Here is a 17,837-nt window from a genome sequence, read left to right as displayed (position 1 = left end):
ACCCAGGGGAAAGCTGTCACTCTCCTTTGATGTTAGCAGGAGCCTCTGCTCTCTGCATATCCTGAAAAAGAAAAGCTATTTTTACCTCATCAGAAAATATATAGACTGTGACTGAAGACAATACACAAGAGCTTTTTGCTCAGGCACTACACCTCTTCTAACAGCATAACAACATTTACAGCTGCTGAGAGAGATGCAGCAGAACAGGAACTGCTTTCTATCTCCTGCTTTCCTAAGGCAATACCTTCTCTGGACCATGGCATGGTTCAGGCAGGTCTGTGCAATGAGCACTGGGGAGCTGAGAGGGCTTTAACGGGATGCCCAGTGCAAGGGGGGATCAGAGACCTGCCCTGAGCCTGCCTGCTGTCAACCAGGGACTCAGACACAGCTTGTGGACCAGCCTCAACCTGCCCTGGGCTCTGTCAGTGCCCTCCTGCTCAGGAGAGACACTGAGCCCAGGCCATGCCATCAGGATCTGCCCTGGCACCCTGTGGAGAAGCTTCCTCCTCTTTGCTGGTGATGCTCCCAAACGGCTCCTGCTCCCTGCAGTCTGTTCTGACTCATTCCCTACCTCTGCTCCAGCACACCAGCCCTGCCTGCACGAGCAAAAGCGCTGGGAAGGGGATTTTCCTCTGGGATCTGCACCCTGGGAGGAGTCACAGTGCAGCCCATGGATTCACTGCCATCAGCCCTCAGCCTGGCCAGACTCGGGGGCAGCCTCCAGAAGCCATGCAGGGAGGGAAGCACTGACAGGGAAGCACCTGAAGCCCAGGCTGGGATGTGTCCCTGCAGCTGAGCCCTGGGAGGACATGTGAGCACAGCCATAGCAGCACAGCCCCTGCCCTGCTCAGAGCCTGCTCCGTGCTGGGGGACAAACAGCACCCTGTGCTCCTGCCCCAGGGTAAAACAGCAAAGGTGGCAACACAGAAATCAACAGGGACCATCACAAAACCAACCCCGGGGCACCTCCCTGCCATAGCAAAGCAGTGGTGAGAAGGACAAGGCAAATACAGCACCAGGGGACCTGGTTTCGACACCAGACACTGTCACTGGCTCCCAGTATGACCTTAGGCAAGCTCCCAGTGACTTAAGAAGGGCAGCAAACCCTTCCTGCCAGTCTGAGGTCCATTTAGCTGCAACCATTTGTGGAGAAGGGCCATTTTCTCTGGGCTAGGACTTAAGTTCATGTTCCCAGCCAGAATACACCTAAACTCCCTTGTGCAAACCAGCTGACCTGATTCCTCTCCCCCTGTGCTGCCCAACACACCCCTGACCATGCCCAAGTACTCACCCTGAGGCAGTGCAGACATGTCATGGCTGCAGGTCAGCTCACCCTGGACAGCCAGGTCTGCAGCTCTGATCAGCCCCTCACACTGAATGCTGCAGCCAAAGCAAGCGTGAGCAGCCAGGCTGGAGGTTTATCAGCAGCAGGACTGCACCCTATCACCACTCACACACCTGACTGCCAGCCAGCACAACAAGGAGGCTCCTGCCTGGAGTCTGGAGATTATGGGCTGGGCTGTCCCACGTCAGGGGCTCGAGGACACTGTTTGTTTGGTGTCATGCCTGAGCCACACTTCATGAACACATCTGTGGGCTGTTAACAGGGAGGAGCCCACGTGCATGAACCCTGCTCTGCAAACAGTACGAGGGAAGATGAAACTTCAGCAATACAAAGCAGAATGGAACAGCTCTGTGGCTCGAACCAAAGTGTCCCTTGGCCTGTGCCACACGAAGCAGGCTGGGCCAGAGGCAGCGAGCAGAGACCTCATGTCATTCACTGGTCTCTGCAGACCTTGGCTGGGCACAGTCCCAAATGGAGGACACCGAGATGGAACTGAAGTGACAAATGAAGTCTCGTGACAGCAGCTCCAGGCTCTTGGAAGGGCCTCGAGCCCCTGCAAACAATGAACGCGCCCCTTCCCCCCTTCTACCTGCACAGCAGACTCCTGCTCCAGCATCCCTTCAGGAGATCCTTGCTTGCAGCAAGAAGGCAAGGGGTCCACAGTGGTTGGTGCATGCCCTCTCTGAAAGACACGCAAGGGAGTCACACCAGTTGTCCAAAGGAACAGCCCTCCTGGACATCACTCCCGTCCCACCCTCCGGGGGCTCTGCGGGGTGACCTGCAGAGCTGGGCTGGCAGGACTCATCCATCCCTCTGCCTGGGCTCTGCCTACCCCACCTTGGGTCCAGATGCTGCACCAGGGCCATCTCCACGAGGCACTGGGGGCCTGCAGGGCAGCCACACAGCTTTGGTCCTGGAAAAAGGAGCTCTGCCCTCCAGTCCATCCAGGGTTCCCTTCGGGCACCACGGGGAAAAGCAGTGTCACAGTGCCCCTGAGACTGCCCCCCTCGTCCTCCCCCACTGTGAGACTGGGTTTAGCTTTGCTTTGTGCAGCCTCTGGCACTGGGGACGTTCACAAATCTAGAACAGGCAAACTCAGGGACGAGACAATCCCTGGGGCTGTTGGTGGAGCTGGTGCAGGCTCCACCTCTGAGAAAACTGGTCTCTTTGCTCCATTAATTGCTGTCTCTTGTTAATGATAATTTCCTGAACACTTCCCACTGATGCCTCTACCAGGTCTCATTCACTCATTATCACCTCACCTGAGGCATCTTCAAAAGTTCCCCTTATCTAATTGTAGACATGTATCAGTGCTGAATCTCATACCACAGAGCAACTTGGTTTACAGTTTGTCGCTGTTACCTTGCCTGTTATATCTAACAATAATATCTCTGCAGTTCTGGAGAAACCAACACTATGGGCACAACCCTGTCTGAGAAATCAGAGCCTGGGAGAGCTTGAAAAATAACAAATACAGTTCTTATAAATGAATAGCTTTTACTCCCAAGAGCTCTTTCCATTTCCATGAAAACAGCTCAAAAATCTAAGGTCTCTGGCAGCTCCTTAACACTTACCTGTTTCCAGACCCTGAACTGAGATTGTCTGGTTTGCTCATTCTCCAAGATTTTATTCTGTGTCCTCTCCTTAGTGACATCAGAGCACATGAATGTCCCTTTAAAGCCTCAGAGACTGCACAGGTCGGTGTCATGTTGGACCCACAAAGCTGACACAGAGTTAAACTGGGCCTCTGCAAAGGGACATGATTTACATTGGGAAAAACAGGAGCATTGTCTAAAAAAAGAGCTAACTCATGCTGAGAAAAAGTGACCAAGAGTTACAGTGAATAACAGCAAATAATTGCCACTGGGCACCCCTGTGGGCTTCAGGGGGTTTTTGTGAGCCAGGGTTCCAGTACTCTCTTAAGTGCTGTCCTCTGGATGCTGTAATATCTATCATACCCACAGGAAAAAGAATTTCTCCCTCTGCTATCCTGAGATGGCTCCTGGGACAAGGCTCCACATCCCTTGTGCCTCAGTGCCATCACATTGCAGGTGAATGTGAGGTGAAAACACCAAATTCCAGCAGCAGCTGCCGACGACTCGGGGGTGCGGCAAAACTGCCAGAAATTCAGGAGCAGAGGAGGTCTGAAGGGAACCACCCCTTCAGCTACAAAGAGTTTTGTTTTCTCAAGATCCAAAGTCCTGGCTGTGACCTTTGGAGAAGCTCCTGAGGTGGTGATGTGGCTGTGGAGGAACGTGAGGCTCCTTCCCTGGGATCTGTAACCAGAGACGTGCTGGCTGCTGCCAGTCTGTCCTCAGCTGCTCTTCCTCTGCCTTCAGGGAACGGGGAGGGAAGTGTGTGCAGCAGAGAGCCTTAAACACCTTGCAGGAGAGGAAATAGCAGTGGGCTCTCCTGTCTGGAGGCAGCTCTGTGTGCCTTTGCTGGGGACGGAGGGGCAGCCCTTCCTGCACTCAGCACTTGGGAAAGGATGGGCTGGGTCCAGGGCTGCAGTTACTGAAGGGAACTGCTGCTCCCTGAGCACTTGGCAGTCCCCTCCTGGTGCAAGGACACGGGCACCCAGGGGTTCACCTTACTCCAGCATGTCCCTTTCTGCTTACCCAGGGAAGCACTGGCTGTGCTCCTGTCACCTGCTGGGGCTCCAGGAGCAGCCAGGGCCTGGCCAGCAAACTGTTCCCTCAGGAACCTCAGGGGAGTTTTACAGCCGAGTCAGCAACAGAAGCTGAATAATTTAAACCTTTAGCAATTCTGCCAGTGCTGCCCAGCCATGGATAACAGCAGGTACTCAGAGGAACAGTGGTGCTGTCAGGCTGCTCCCTCCTGTCGGGAGAGCAGTGGTGATGCAGCCAGAAATGCATAAATAAGGGGACAAGGATGCTCTGCAGAGCTGGGATAGAGCTGCAGCTCAGAGCAGGCAGCTCCCAGAGCACCACACAGCTGAGCCTTCCCTTCCCTGGGGTGTCTGTGGCTCCTGGCACAGTGATCTGTGATCCAACAGGAGATTCATGGGTGCTGCTGGTGCCTTACCTCTCCAACAGCTCAGCCTCAGCCTCCCAAGTGCTGGAATCACCAGCCAGGAGCACCAGAGGAACTGTGTGAGGGGTCCACACCTGCTCTTCAGCTCTCTGTCCATGGAGGAGCTGTGCAATGTTATGTGGTGGGAGGGGGACAAAGATTTGCTGTACACAAATATTCCAGCCCTTGCCCTTTATTGTCAGGAGGGGAGGAAGGTGAGGAAGCCAATTCAGAAGTACTTCTCCCCAAATCAGTCTAAAAACTGGCCCCCAGAAGCACCTAATAGACATAAGAAATCTCCTCCTGTCACAGCCCTGATCTAAGAAACCATTTCATGGTCGTTTATCGGTTCAGAACTATTTAATCTGTGAGATTCCCAAAGGAAATTCAGAAATACAAAGTAAGTAGATGTTCTTCAGGTTTTGTTTCTTGAACTGTGCACTGCTGCCTCCAAAGGCATGGTTCTGAAGATGAAGCAGCCTGCTGTCTCACTCCAAGAGACAGCTGCCCTGTGCCAGCAGAACCACCATTTAGTTCCTGGAGAGGAATTAGTCTGAGCCTCAAACCAAGACATTCCAGCAGCCCTTTGCCCCTCCCTGCACACAGTGAGCAGACAGACAAATTCACAGCATGTGCCTCTCTGGCATCTTGTGCCATGACTTAGCAGGTGTTCCTTTTGCTCATCATTTGGACAAGCCACACAATGCAACTGAACATTTCACCACACTGATTTATCTTATTCATATTTATTCACCATGAAAGCTCAGAAAGTCAGATCTTCAGAGTGAGGACATGGAAGAGCCGCAGAGTTCCCAAAGGAAGGGAATATTCATGGCCCACTGTTTATGCTATGGCTCAGTTCTGTGCTGTCCTGGCTGCAAAGAAGATATCTGCACAGATAAAAAGTGTTCAGCAACCTCTGCCTCCAGCTCTCCTACCCAGGGAACCAGAAGGTATCTTACCCACAGGATTAACAGCCACTGTTTGTCCCCCTCTCAGAGAACAGGCAGTTCTGAGACCAGAAACCATCCCCTAGCTCAGCCTGAATCTGAAAAATCCCAGTTCTAGGAACAAGGAATTTGGCATTATGCCCACAATATGGGCCAAGGGCAAATCACTTCTTAATTACTGCTCACAGTGCAGATTTCAGCTTTCACTCAGGCAGGTACCAAACTAAAAGACGTAACAAGACCCTGCCCAGGCTGCAGTTAATCCACCCCAGCTATTGATCCTGTTGGATCCCCTGGTCCTGCAGTAACTGCAAGGCTCCAGATCCCTGAGAGATGCCAAAATTGTTCCCCCTGTTTGGGGATCTCAGGACCAAGAGATTTCCAGCCCTTGGCTGCAGTGCCTGCCTGGAGGCAGCACAGACCGACCTCCTGAGAGAGCAGATGAAGGCACAGTCCCCACCTGGGAGGCTGCACTCTGCTCCTCTTGGAAAGAAACCTGCTCTGCTGCTGATCATCAAGCCAGAGAGCAAGAACTCAGCTCTCATCCCACACTTTCAGTGGACCTTCACTCTCAGCCTCCCTGAGATCTCACTGTCCCTAAACACCACAGTCTGCACCAAGATCTTGCTCTGTTCAGGCAGTCTGACAAAATATTTCCTCCTTCAGTCTGCAGTGGCCAAGAGCACTGAGAGCACAAGTCTGAGGGTTGTTTATTGCTGTGACAGCACGAGGGCACTCAGAGTTACCTGATTTCCCTCAGCACATCTCCCAGCTGTCCTGATGCCCATCTCCACAGCCCCCAAAGGACATCTGCTGTGTCCAAACAAGTCCCACATGTGCCTGTCCCCTCAGCTCACATTGGCCAGAGATGCTGGGGTCACCCAAAAGAGAAATGGTCACAGAAGAGCAGTGAATTCCCAGGGGCCATTTCACAGACCACAGGGGGGAGGATGGGGCATTTTGCCCAGGACACACAGCCTGACAGAGTCCCAGGGAGGGCCCACAGCAGCCCCTGACATGCTGCCCAGCCAGACCAGGAGCAATTTTCACAGTGTAAAAATCTCAGCTTTATGCCCACTCCTGGAAATCCACAGTATCCAGCACATGTGGAGCTGCAGGAGGATGGGAGAAGCACCTGAGGCCAAGATCCCGAGAGCAGGCTCACCAAAGCAGTGTTGGGCTCCTACAGAGTCAGTGCTTGAAGCAGGACTCACTGCTTGGCTCCCTGGAGAGCCAGGGAAGAGAAACGAGCATTTCCAAGGGTGTAATTCAGCTGACCTACTTCCACGTGTGGCGCAGCACGGGAAGGGCTCCCTCCTCCTCCTCCTCCTCCTCCTCCTCCTCTCCCGGGCTGGAGGAGCTGAAGTGAGCAGTGGGGTGCAGAGTTCTGCCCCACAGGACCCCTGAGTGTGCCCAGACCCCCCCTCACACAGGACGATGCCCTCGGTGGCACCGACGTGCAAAGAGCAGCCCCGCTCTGCCCAGCACCCCGAGCAGCACAATCCTACCCCAGAAACATCCAAATCCTCTCAGCTGCTGTTGCCATGGTAACGCCAGAGCCAGGATCCACCAGCCTTTGATGTTGGGATCTGCTCGAAGCGTGCAAAATGTTTAAAGGGTGCAAAACGCTGCTCGGAAGCTGGGGAGCTGAGTGGAGGAGCCCCTGACTGCCCTGGAGATGGGAGGCTCCCCGAGGAGCAAGGATTGGTGCTGGCCAGCACTGCTTCATCTCCTCCCCAGCCCAGCACTGCCAGAGGCTGCTGCCTCTGTGCCCCAGCTCACCCACTTAATGGAGTTTAATATTTAACGTCAGACAAGCTGCTGTTTCACGGGGTAATTTGGGTTATTAATAAAAAATCCCCCTTCCCCCCAACGATTCAGAAATAAGATGGTGTTACTCCATGTTATCCATGCTGGGAGCTGAGCCCCACAGAGTGCTGGCACTCAGGAAGGGCTGAGCAGTCAGAAGAGCAGCCAGAAGAGCCAGCAGAGCCCAGGAAGATGCAGCACAACACTGTCCCCATCGTCCACTGCATCACAGCAGTTCATCATTCCACATGAACACAGGCTGTGCCAACCACAGGAGGAGCTGCTGCCTGGTCACCTCTCCAGCAGCACACAGAGATGCCCTGCATGGCAAGGACACCTCCGACCTCAGCACTGAATAACTGCTTACCCTAAAAAAATGAACACTCCTGTAACACTCAGCACTGGGATTCTCTGAGGCTTTGCTAAAACACAGCACTGTCAGTGCCAGGAAATGCTGGGCACTGACCCTGCACCCCCCTGACCCTGCACCCCCCTGACCCTGCACCCACCTGACCCTGCACCCCTCTGCCTCCCCCAGCCAGGGCAGGGGGGTGCAGTACAAGCCAAGATGCTCTGAAGTGTGGGGGCAGAGAGAAAGATCTGAAACATCTGAGGGGGTTTTATGCCAGACTTCTGACAGAATTTCCTTTACAACATGAAACACAGAATCCTGAAGCAGTCTCCTACTACAGACTGTGCTGAAAAGCCCCACAGGCAAGTGCTGCTGATCCCTGTGAAATGTTGTCAGGAGACAGGGAATGCTGCTGCCTCACATTTTGGATGGAAAGGGTGTTTCCTCTGTGCCTTACTGAGCTGCTGCTGGCCTTGGGGGACTTCCCTGGTCCCAGGTCCAAGAAGCACATCTCCCCACTGGCAGGGACGAGTGCACAAGTTCTGAGAAGGAGTTTTGCTGATACAGAACTGATGGGCAGCAGATATTTTATACTCGTGCCCTGTGACACTGCAGCTCCTCTTACTGCAGCCTCAGCTCCACAGCCATTTGACAGCAGGCTGACAGGGAGCATTTCTCCCCAGCCCTCCCAGGGAGGGCTCAGCCCCTCGTGCTGCTCCCCACGGGGGCACCTTGTGGGTGTCGGGGCAGTGGCACGGCCGAGCTGCGTGTGAAGGGAGCTGCCACCCCACGCTCCACTGAGCAATTCCTGCTTGGACCAAACCTGCTGTCACTGGGAGCCGAGAGGCTTCTGCCAGGAAAAGAGCTGAAGAATGAAAAAAGCCTAGAAAATTACAGCCTGCGGGCCAAATACTGATCCCAGGCAGGCACCTCCTAGAGCTGAACCCCCCCGTGCCAAGGACAGAGTGCCACAGATGCCACTCCTGTTTCAGTATTAAAGAGGGGAAGAACTGTAACACTCCCCACTGCAGTAAAAGCAAGTCTAACATCAAAAGCCAGTTGGGTAAGATTTCCTTTTCTCAGAACTCTCTGGCACAACACCCACCCCCTGCACTCCACTCCCTGTTCCCACTGCCAGCCAGAGGACTTTCATCCACCACGAGGGAAATGGAGAGGGGAAAACAAAAAAACACTCCAAAAAAAAGAGAAACTCCACACAGATATTCCAAAGTCAAGAACACTGGATCATTGAATTTTAGTATCTTATTTAAGGACACACTGCTCCAATAACCAAACCCGTGGAAATCATTTACAGCGTGAGAACCTAGAAGTTTATATTCTGCAAAGGGTTTCAGAATGCTGTTCTCTGCATTTCCCATTGGGAAGGTCCAACACAGGTCCATGAATGCACCCTGCAAGCCCTGAAAAGTCCTGTCACCACAGTGCAGTGAAGGACCAAAGCCTTCATTTCTGCTTGCTGTCTTGCTGCAGTACCTTTTCCATTAGACAGGAGTCTTCCCAGTGGCCTGGACACACACACACACTCTCTCCTTCCTTCCTCATCTCTGGATAAATTTAGAAACCTCGTCTGTTTTCTGAATGCTCTCCTGCTGCTGCGTTCTCTCCTTCCGCCTCCCAAGGCACTTGGGTGAATACCTGCTGCTTTGTCTCTGCTGGAGATTTTTCACTGAGGCTGCAACATTTCGGAGGCATAGATTTAACATAGTCCCCTACACTTGCAGCCCCTCCACACAAAATGTATGGCTCTGGCTTAACGTTTCACCCAGTCAGCAAAATTTCATTTGCAAATAGGAAGGGAGCTTGAATTTTTGCTGCTGTTTGCAGAGCTGAGGTTCAAAACATGACATAATCAGCTGTGAAAGAAAATGTGAATTTTCAGATGGCTCTACTGTGCTGGTAAGTGCCCTTAGAGAGAGAAGGTGTCAGGAACTTCCCTGCACCCAGGAAGCTTCCCTCTACTCACTGAAGGTTTTGGCAAGCTGGTCTGTTCAGCCCAGAGCTAACACTTTCAGAATCTACCCCCGTGGCATTTTGAGAGCTGGAGGTGAGGACTGTGAGGGAGATGTAAGTAGGCCAGGGAACCCAGAAACCTCCACCATCCTTGACCCATCCTTCCATCACAGCCCTGGTGATGCCACACCTTTCCAGACCACCACAGAGAGGGTGTATTTCTGGAGAACCTTGACACACTTAGACAATTAAAACAAATTAGCATAATTCAGACTAAACTTCTAATTTTAGCACTCTGTAAAGCTGCTTTCCTTTGAGCTTAGATCCAGCTTGCTGCACCTCAGCTTCACCACTCTGCCTGTATGCCTTCCTACAGTGGATAACCTGAGCCCCCCGGGCTGCCAAGGGCAGGACTTCACAGAGTCCTTTGTGCTCACCCTCCTAAGGCACTTGCTCCAGGCAGGGCTGGTCCCTGTGCTCAGCCAGGGCCCTGCTGCGAGGACAGCGTGGAAGAACTGAGACACACTCCTGAGTGCTGCGAGGTTTCACCTCATTCCAGCACCTCCTTAACCACTGGGCTCCCCAGCCACATACAGATGCTGTTATGACCTGAATAATTTAAGAGCCTGTAGAGCAGCAGTGCAGAACAGCACCAACATCCCCCCAGTGCTTCCTCCCGCCAGCGAGTCCCTGCAGCAGAGGATTCTGCTCCTGCCCAACCTCCCTCACATCCAGGTGCCTCTTCACCCCACCCCACAGGGTGCTGCATCTCCCTCCTGCCTGGGAACACCAGGAAAAGACACAGGCACTGCTCTGAAATGCCTTTCTAGCCAAGCACTGTGCACACTGTTCTTCAGCTACAACTGCCTTTAGTGTTTGTGGACAACTATTTAGTGGGGAAGGGATGGACTTGTCAAGTCAAACACAGGTCAATAGATATTAGCTCATGTTATCTCAGAGACCAGGCTCTCTTGGCACCACATTCTGCAAAGGGCAAGGCAGACAGTGAAAGAAGAAATAGGTAAACACCAGAGAGGACCTGCTACCATATAAATATTCTGATTTTCCTAATTGGGTCACTCAAGAGGGCTCTTTGTCCACGTCCCCTGCGATGCCCTGTGCTCAGCCAGGAACTCCTGTGACATCCCCACTGTGCAGGAACACTGAGATCAGCGTTGCCTCTTTCCATCCTGCACACAGACATGCTGTGCACTGTCCTCTGCCATCCCTCCCCCAGACACGATGCCAGCACTGAAGGAAAACACCCGTGCTGGGGGCAGAGCTGCTCCCGTTCCAACCAGCGTGTGCTGCGTGGCTCGGCAGGAAAACACGAGGGCTGTGGGGAGCAGTGGCAAGTGAGGCTGCCCAGAGTTTAGTCACAGGTCAGTTTGAAACAGCCTCTTCCTGCTGACTCCATTCCAGAGAGACACAGGGAGAGAAGGAGATGGAGGAGAAGCCTCAGTGGCTGGAGAGGACAATGTCCCTCCCAGGCCACGGGAGCCGAGAGGTGCTGCAGGGATCCTGCTGGGAATCCTGACAGCATTTCCCTTCCTGCAGGACTCCAGTGGCAGGTCAGACAAGCAGCATCAGAGGAAAACACAGTCCCACACAGTCCCTCTGCTTCCCAACCCAGCCTAAAGCAAGAACTAAATATTTATTAAGCTTCTATGAATCAGAGGTCTGAGTCTCCTGACAGTGCAGCCAGCTGACGTAATCCTCCCCACACCCCAGAGGGACTTGCTTCCCCAACAACCTTGACAGAGCTGGGAGGGTCACAGTTACCTTGCTGGCACACAGAGCAGTTCCAGGCTGGAACACTGGGCAGAGGTGGAGGAGCAAATCCTCCCCAGTTGCTCCATCCCTCTGTGCTCCAATCTCCTGTAAGGCAGCTCATGCTCTGCCCCACTCTGCCAGCAGCTCTGTGCACAAAGCACCTTCAGCTTTACACACTGGACATTTACAGCAGGAAAGATACAACACTACTTAGTTTGAACCTGGCACACAAACAACCCAGAGGAAGATGTGAGATGACCCTTTGATTTGTAAAATAATTTTGACAGTCTAGGTAACAGCTGACAATTGGGTTCATTACCAGTTATAGTTCAATTCTTTGTCTATACTGTCCCTCTGGTTACATTCAGAGTGCTAAAAGCTCGGGCTTCATCCAGCCTCAAAGGCCTTGGCTGTCCTGATATCCCTCCCATGCCCCTTCTCCCTGTCACTGCACAGCAGCATCATGTTCCAGGAAGAAGATACCCATTCCTCTGCAGAAAAAGTGCCTCTGACAGAGAGCTCTGGAGTACAAACACCTAATCCTGGCTGCAAGGAGCTGCTGCAACAGCTGGAGCCCAGCTGGAGCTTCGGGTGTCCTCCTGGCCTCACCTAGTGCTGGTCTCACATGGCCCTTCAATGCTGTGCCACACCACAAGCTGGTTGACTTCTCAGTCACTGCTCTGCCAAGGGCACTTAGTTGCTGGCTGGTGTTAAACCACACCAGAGATGCAGGCAGGGTTTTGGCTGATAGAACCAACAAAACCTGCAGTAGGAGAGAACAGAAGCTGCAGCAGGAGCTGCTGCTCTAGGAGCAGGCAGAGAAAGGAGACAAAGCAGCTCTGGTGCTCTGAGACTCTGCAGGTCCTTTCTCCAGCTTGCAGGTGAGACACCAGCACAGCTCCCAGCAGCCAGTGAAGGCCTGAGGGGCTGACAGCCATGTCACATCTCTGGCAGGATCTGCTGCAAGAGTCCAGGTAGCCCAGCCCAGTGACTGTGCAGCCAAACACCCACGGGAGGAGGACCCAGGGGAGCTCACAAGTGCATTTACCATGGGCTGTCCTGAACCCCCTGCAGCTGGCTCTGCTGAAACCCTCTGCCCTCCTCCTGTGCATCCCTTTTCCCTGCAGCCCCTCTGAAGGCAGTGCCAGCTGAGGCTGCTGCACAGTGACAGCATTTGGGAGGCTGAGGCGAGCAGGGAGAGCAGCCCCTGCTGCTCCTTGGCCACGCTCCAGCAGCGATTTCTCACCCCAGTTTCTCATGTGCTCATTGCATAATTCTGACAGAGGTGTCTGGATTTTACATCTCAGGGACCCTAAGCTCAGCCCCAATACACCCTGATACACCCTATCAGTGAACAGTCAGTGAGTGACCTCCTTTCCTTGTCACACAACAACCACAAGCGTGGTCACCCTACGCGACTGCTCGACTGTCCTGCTAAGGAATCATCTGCAATTGCTTCCCTGTCTGACTGGGTCTGTGGCTGTTGGTCCAAACTGTTCCGACTTGTTCTAGTTCCCACATTTCCCTGGCCTCCTAAGGATGCCAAAATTCACCCATGTAAAAGCATTCTCATCAGCATCCTCCATGTCACTGTAATCTCTCAGTGCTGCCCTCCCAGGACCCAGCCCCTCTCCCAGCTCACCTCACACACCTCAGCCTGGAGTTTCTTCTGGCAGTTGTTGCCAGCCATTCAAAGGCCCACATTTATTCCTTATCCCTGACTGACTATACAAAGGGGGTCCCTTGCTCCTCTGTCCTCCCTCTGCTCTTTCCCACCATTTCACCCCAGCCCATGGAAGAGCTCTGTCTCTGCCACAGCTCCTGCCAAGCACAAACACCTCTCCTGCTTTCCCACGTAATTCAAACCCTCTCTCATTAATTTCTTGTCTCCCTGCTCCGAAGAACCCCCCCAGCCTCTCCTGCCAGGCTGTATTTCTGTGTCTAACAGTGAGCACCACACATTTCCTGCTGCAGAAGCAGTGCTGCACTGAGGATGGGTGCCAGCCTGTGCTGGGGAGAGCCAGGGACCCTCAGGCTGCTCTGTGTGCTGTTTCCAGGAAAATATCAACTAGAAAAAGCCAAGGAATTTTATGCAGAGGTTTCTTATTAGGAATCACTTTCTTTCACTACTTAGCACTGCATTGTGTGAGATGCTCTACAAACCCATAACAAGGGACTGAATTACCCTTGAACAGCTGCAAGAGAAGGAAACTAGAGAGGAGTGGCAGGAGAAAAGCAGTTTGTTCCTCCCCCCCACCAAAAAAAAAAAAAAGAAATTAAAAAAAATAAAGTGGTAAATTCAGGCAGTTCCTCTGTTCTTTACATGCCCAAGAAAAATTTACTCTGAATGTACCAAGCAGATACATCACATCTTTCATACTAATAATTTATCATTTGAACACTGATAGCAATCATCACAGGAATTTCCTTTTGAGCTCTTGGTCAGATTTTAATTTAATACCATGGCTCCAGTTATGCTGCAGACAGACTGCCTGTGCTCTCACATGTGCACTTGGGGAGTTCTTTGAGCATTATTGGCACTGCTGCTGTTACTGAAGTCCTCTTGCTCTTTGCTGTGTGGCACCCTTGTCACAGACATTTTAGGGGTTCCAGCCTCCTGCTCCATGAATCCTGCATGGCCAGTGAGAAGCACAGCTGGAATCTACCTCTTTGTAGAGAGGCACATGAAGGTGTCTGCTGAATACATGGCTGAATATACATGGCTGAATTTAGTACCAGAATAAGGATACTTCAGTAGGAAGAAAGATGCTCATAAAAGTATTAACTTTGATTTGTTAATCTCAAACTGTGTCAGGCTGCAATGCCACCAGCCACCAGTGATGGTGGCACAGCTGCAAGGTGCTTGTAGGTTTATGTTTGAGATAAAAGGGCCCAAGTGCTCTGGGCCCCAGTTTGGGGGTTGGACACTTTGGGGCCTTTCTAACCACCCATTTGGTGAGCTCTGCCAGTGCTTCCAGAATTCCTGGAAAGAGATTCAGCCCATTTTCTGTCCTTAACACACAACCACAACAAGTCCTGTGCAACTCCAAAAGGACTCAGTAACTGTGTTCACACAAGTTACAGGAACAGAGTCCCAACCTCCCGTTCCCCCAGCGGGTTGTGCTGCTGCCCATGACCCTGGCAAAGGCAGGAATGTGCCTTTCAAGTGCTCTGTGACTGCCCCGTGAGGGCTTCCTGCTGAGGGAGCCTGACCACAACTGCAGGGGAAGGAAGAAAGTGTTCCTGACCATCATTGCCTCTCAAAACCGCAAAGAAGGGATAAAGAGCTGCATCCAGAGCACAGACATCGGGCTGCCCATCACCACTTCCCTGTCAGTGTAGCTGTGGCCACACCAGAGGCTCCACGAGCAGCCCAGCAGCAGGGACAGAGTGTCTCTGCCCATCCAAGCAAAATGCACAGAGATTTGAAGCTGGGATCCTGCAGCAGGAACAGGAAGGAGCCAGCCCAGAGGGTGCTTGGCACGTTCTCTAAAGGCAGTGAACTCCTGCTAGTCCACTCTCCTTTGCTCTCTGCCACACCTGCCAGTGTGCAGGGCACCCCGAGAACTCCCCAGCACATTTTGCCACAGCCCTGGTAAGTCCTCACAGTTCAGCACTTGCACCAGGTGTGGGAACAGGCACAACTATTGTACACTTGCTCTCTGGGGTCAAGTGTGCCTGGGCTGGACAGAGAGCACAGGGGAGTGACAAGATCCTGTCCCTTAAATCCCTCGTGCAGCCCCTGCCAAACAAAACATCAGCTCTCATCACCTGAGTTCCAAAGGCTGGGTGCAGGGGGTACTGGAGGAGTGACAGGGCCACACTCCTGGACTGTCCCTGTGCCAAGAGACAAACAAGAGGCACAGAACACGAAAATGGACAGTACAAGGTCAATCTCATTACATGCACTTAATACAAAACCCAAGAAATTGCCATGGAAACTGAAGAGCAACAAATATGATCATGGTCCAAGGAGAAGGGTTTTGGGGAACACAGCATTAAATAACAGAACTCACTCCTCCAGGTGTCACAGAACACAAGGTTCTTGAAGGATTCGACTGTGCAGTTCACAGGACACACACAACCACACAAAAATGCCAGGAAATGCTGAAGGATACAGAGCTCAACACATAACAGCTCACAGCAGGAGCTCACATGGCATGAGACGAGAAGAAACTTGTTCTGGGGCCATCATCTCCTTCCCTCTGGCCATCTCCACTGCCTTGTGTCATGCTGGGGCTTCCCTGGATCCCAGGTCACACCTCTGCTAACAACTTCCTTTGCAGCAGTACTTGGTGGGCTCAGCCAGAACTCGAGATAGGATCCCCTGCACTGTGCAAACCCTGAGCAGGTGAGCAGCCTGTGCCCCAGAGAGCCCTGTGTGTGCACAGAGCAGGGCACAGCCAGCAGGCACTGCCAGAGGGGCAGGAACACCACAGTGCCTTCAGTCCATCCTTGGCCAGTGCAGGGGCCTTTGGCACGGCCACGACACGAGTCCTGCCGGGCTCACAGGGCACCAACAGCCCGCCCTGACACACACCAACCCTCCACAGCTGCTGCAGCAGCACAGGATGGGGCTCCAACACCTCCTGGCAGCCCTCTGCCTGCCCCAGGGGGAGCTGGGTAGTAAAAACAGCACCACTGGAGACACCCAGGCTTTGGGGGCAGGGGAGAACAGGAGAGAGCTGCCCCAACAGAGACAGGTCCTGATTTGGTGGCTCTTCACAGGAGAACCCCTTTGCAGTCCTCTGGCAACGTGAGAGGGAAGCTGCTCCATCAGCTCCCAGTACAAGGGACCCTGCAGGGACCCCCAGGGGGGAGCAGCTCCTGTCACTGGAGGAGGCTCCTGATCCCCACACCCAACCTCCAGCTGCTGCCTGCAGACCCCACGTTTGTCCTGATGTGCCCACTGAGCTCCCCCTGAGGAGCTGCTGTTGACACAGACCCCTCCCAGGCTGCCCTGGCCCAGCTTTAAGAAAAGCAGGGCTCTCCTCAGGACTCTCCAAAAGCAGAGCTCTGCTCTGGGGCTCCTGCTCAGAGGGGCACATGGAAGTCTCCAAGTCTTTTGCTAAAGGCAGAGGAGGAGCCCACCTAAGAATTCCTGTATCACAACCTGCTGCCAGATATATCCTTGACTACCCTTGGTCTCACCTCTCTCCTCGCTGCCTCTCTGCATTGGTGCAGAGCACAAACACCCTCAGACCCTGCTGGGAGAGGAGCATCCAGTTCAAGAGGTCTTCAAGGGGGAGCAAAGCTATTTTACCAACACACCTGCTCCTGCAGGAAGCTGGTGGCAAGAAAAAGCTGGCAGTGACTTTCCAGAGAGGAACTACAGCTCAGAAGAGCCAGCAGACCCCAGGCTCCAGCATGTGGGTGCCAGCAGAGAGGACAGACACCCCTGATCCCTGATCCCCCCATCTGCTGCCAGCAAGGGATGTGCCTTTGCTGGGAAGGATGACCCCTGTCCCATGCACAAATCCAGCCTGCCCTCAGCAGCAGAGCTCACAGTCCCTGCACAAACATGCCTGCTCTGTCTGCTCCTGCTGTCCCCTGATCTGGTGTTCTGGTGGAGACCAAACAGCAGATGGAGTGGACACCAAAACTGCTCCTTCACTAGAGAAAAGGAGTGGGGGCCTCTTGGCCCTTTGCTCTGAACACAAAGAGCAACTCTGGGAAGCTGCAGGAAGCCAGGAACCAGCAATTTTATTTTAGAGATCCAGTCTGTCACTGGTCTGAACAAACCTCTTGAGCTGCCTTGATAAACCCCTCACTTCCCTTCCCCCTCGCCAGACTTTTCTCCAGCCCCCTCCCTAAGATGTCAGGGTAAACAGCAGATCCTGCTCCTGAAAGTTGTCCTCTCTTTGGCAGACTGTTTCCTGTGCTGGCTGCACACAGGTTCACACAGGGACCAGGCTGCCCCTCTCTCCCCCCACCACAAACACCTCTCAGTGCCAGACCACAGGACCTGGACCTGGGTTTGCTCTCCCAGCACCACTGACCTTTTTCTTCCGGTCCCGGGAGCGGTTCCTGCGCTTGCGGTTGGATTCCTCCTTCTCCTTCTGCTCCTGCAGAGCCTGAGCCTCGATGTCTTTGATTTTCTTCAGCTGCTTAGCTGCTTGAGCCATGGCTGGTCAGACTGCAGTCCCCTCCAGAGCTCACACCTGCACTTTCCACGCAGCAAAATCCTCCTGGCCAGGGAAGTCCCTTCCCCTGGCGCAAACGCCGCCGACCCAGATGAGTGTGAAACCAGGAAGGAGAGGAAAATCAAAAGCAGTCAGCAAGCCCCAAAGGGCAGCCAATGTCTCCAGCTAGTTGCTAGATGGAGTCTGGGACACCTTTATAAAGCATTAACAATCCCAAATCCAGCTGTTTGCGAGGTCCCACGCACCATTGCAGCAGCCCCTGACTGCGCTGGCACATCCTGCAGGAGCGTTCTTGTGGGACAGGACACTGGGCTGCTGCTCACCGTCTCTCCTGCAGTATGAGAAGAGCTGCAGGCAGGCAGCCACAGGAAGGAAAATAACTCCCAGCAATTAATGCCCGGTGACAATAGAGCAGCAGTGGAAAAGGAGGCCGACGCATCTCACCCGACTGCCGAGTTCTC

General features: G+C 53.3%; 1 protein-coding gene across 8 annotated transcripts in view; it reads right to left on the bottom strand.

The window, feature by feature from the left end:
• The window catches only part of ANK1 (ankyrin 1), a 49,494-nt gene extending 31,887 nt beyond the window's left edge, over nucleotides 1-17,607 (bottom strand). For 3 of the 8 annotated variants that reach the window (XM_051812069.1, XM_051812072.1, XM_051812071.1), the window contains exon 1: nucleotides 17,233-17,600. In XM_051812069.1, coding sequence (XP_051668029.1) covers nucleotides 17,233-17,358 — 126 coding nt within the window. In that variant the 5' untranslated portion in view covers nucleotides 17,359-17,600. Of the gene's footprint in view, nucleotides 1-1,291; nucleotides 1,445-17,232 lie in introns of those variants that run through there. The other 5 variants (XM_051812073.1, XM_051812075.1, XM_051812078.1 and 2 more) reach the window with 4 other exon arrangements.
• Nucleotides 17,608-17,837: the final 230 nt, after the last annotated feature.

Source organism: Manacus candei, unplaced genomic scaffold, assembly GCF_025592945.1.
Source record: "Manacus candei isolate 608988 ecotype Guabito, Panama unplaced genomic scaffold, ASM2559294v1 h1tg000084l, whole genome shotgun sequence".
Taxonomy (NCBI): domain Eukaryota; kingdom Metazoa; phylum Chordata; class Aves; order Passeriformes; family Pipridae; genus Manacus; species Manacus candei.
The sequence above is the reverse complement of the archived record's forward strand: the minus strand, read 5'-3'. Positions and strand labels throughout refer to the sequence as shown.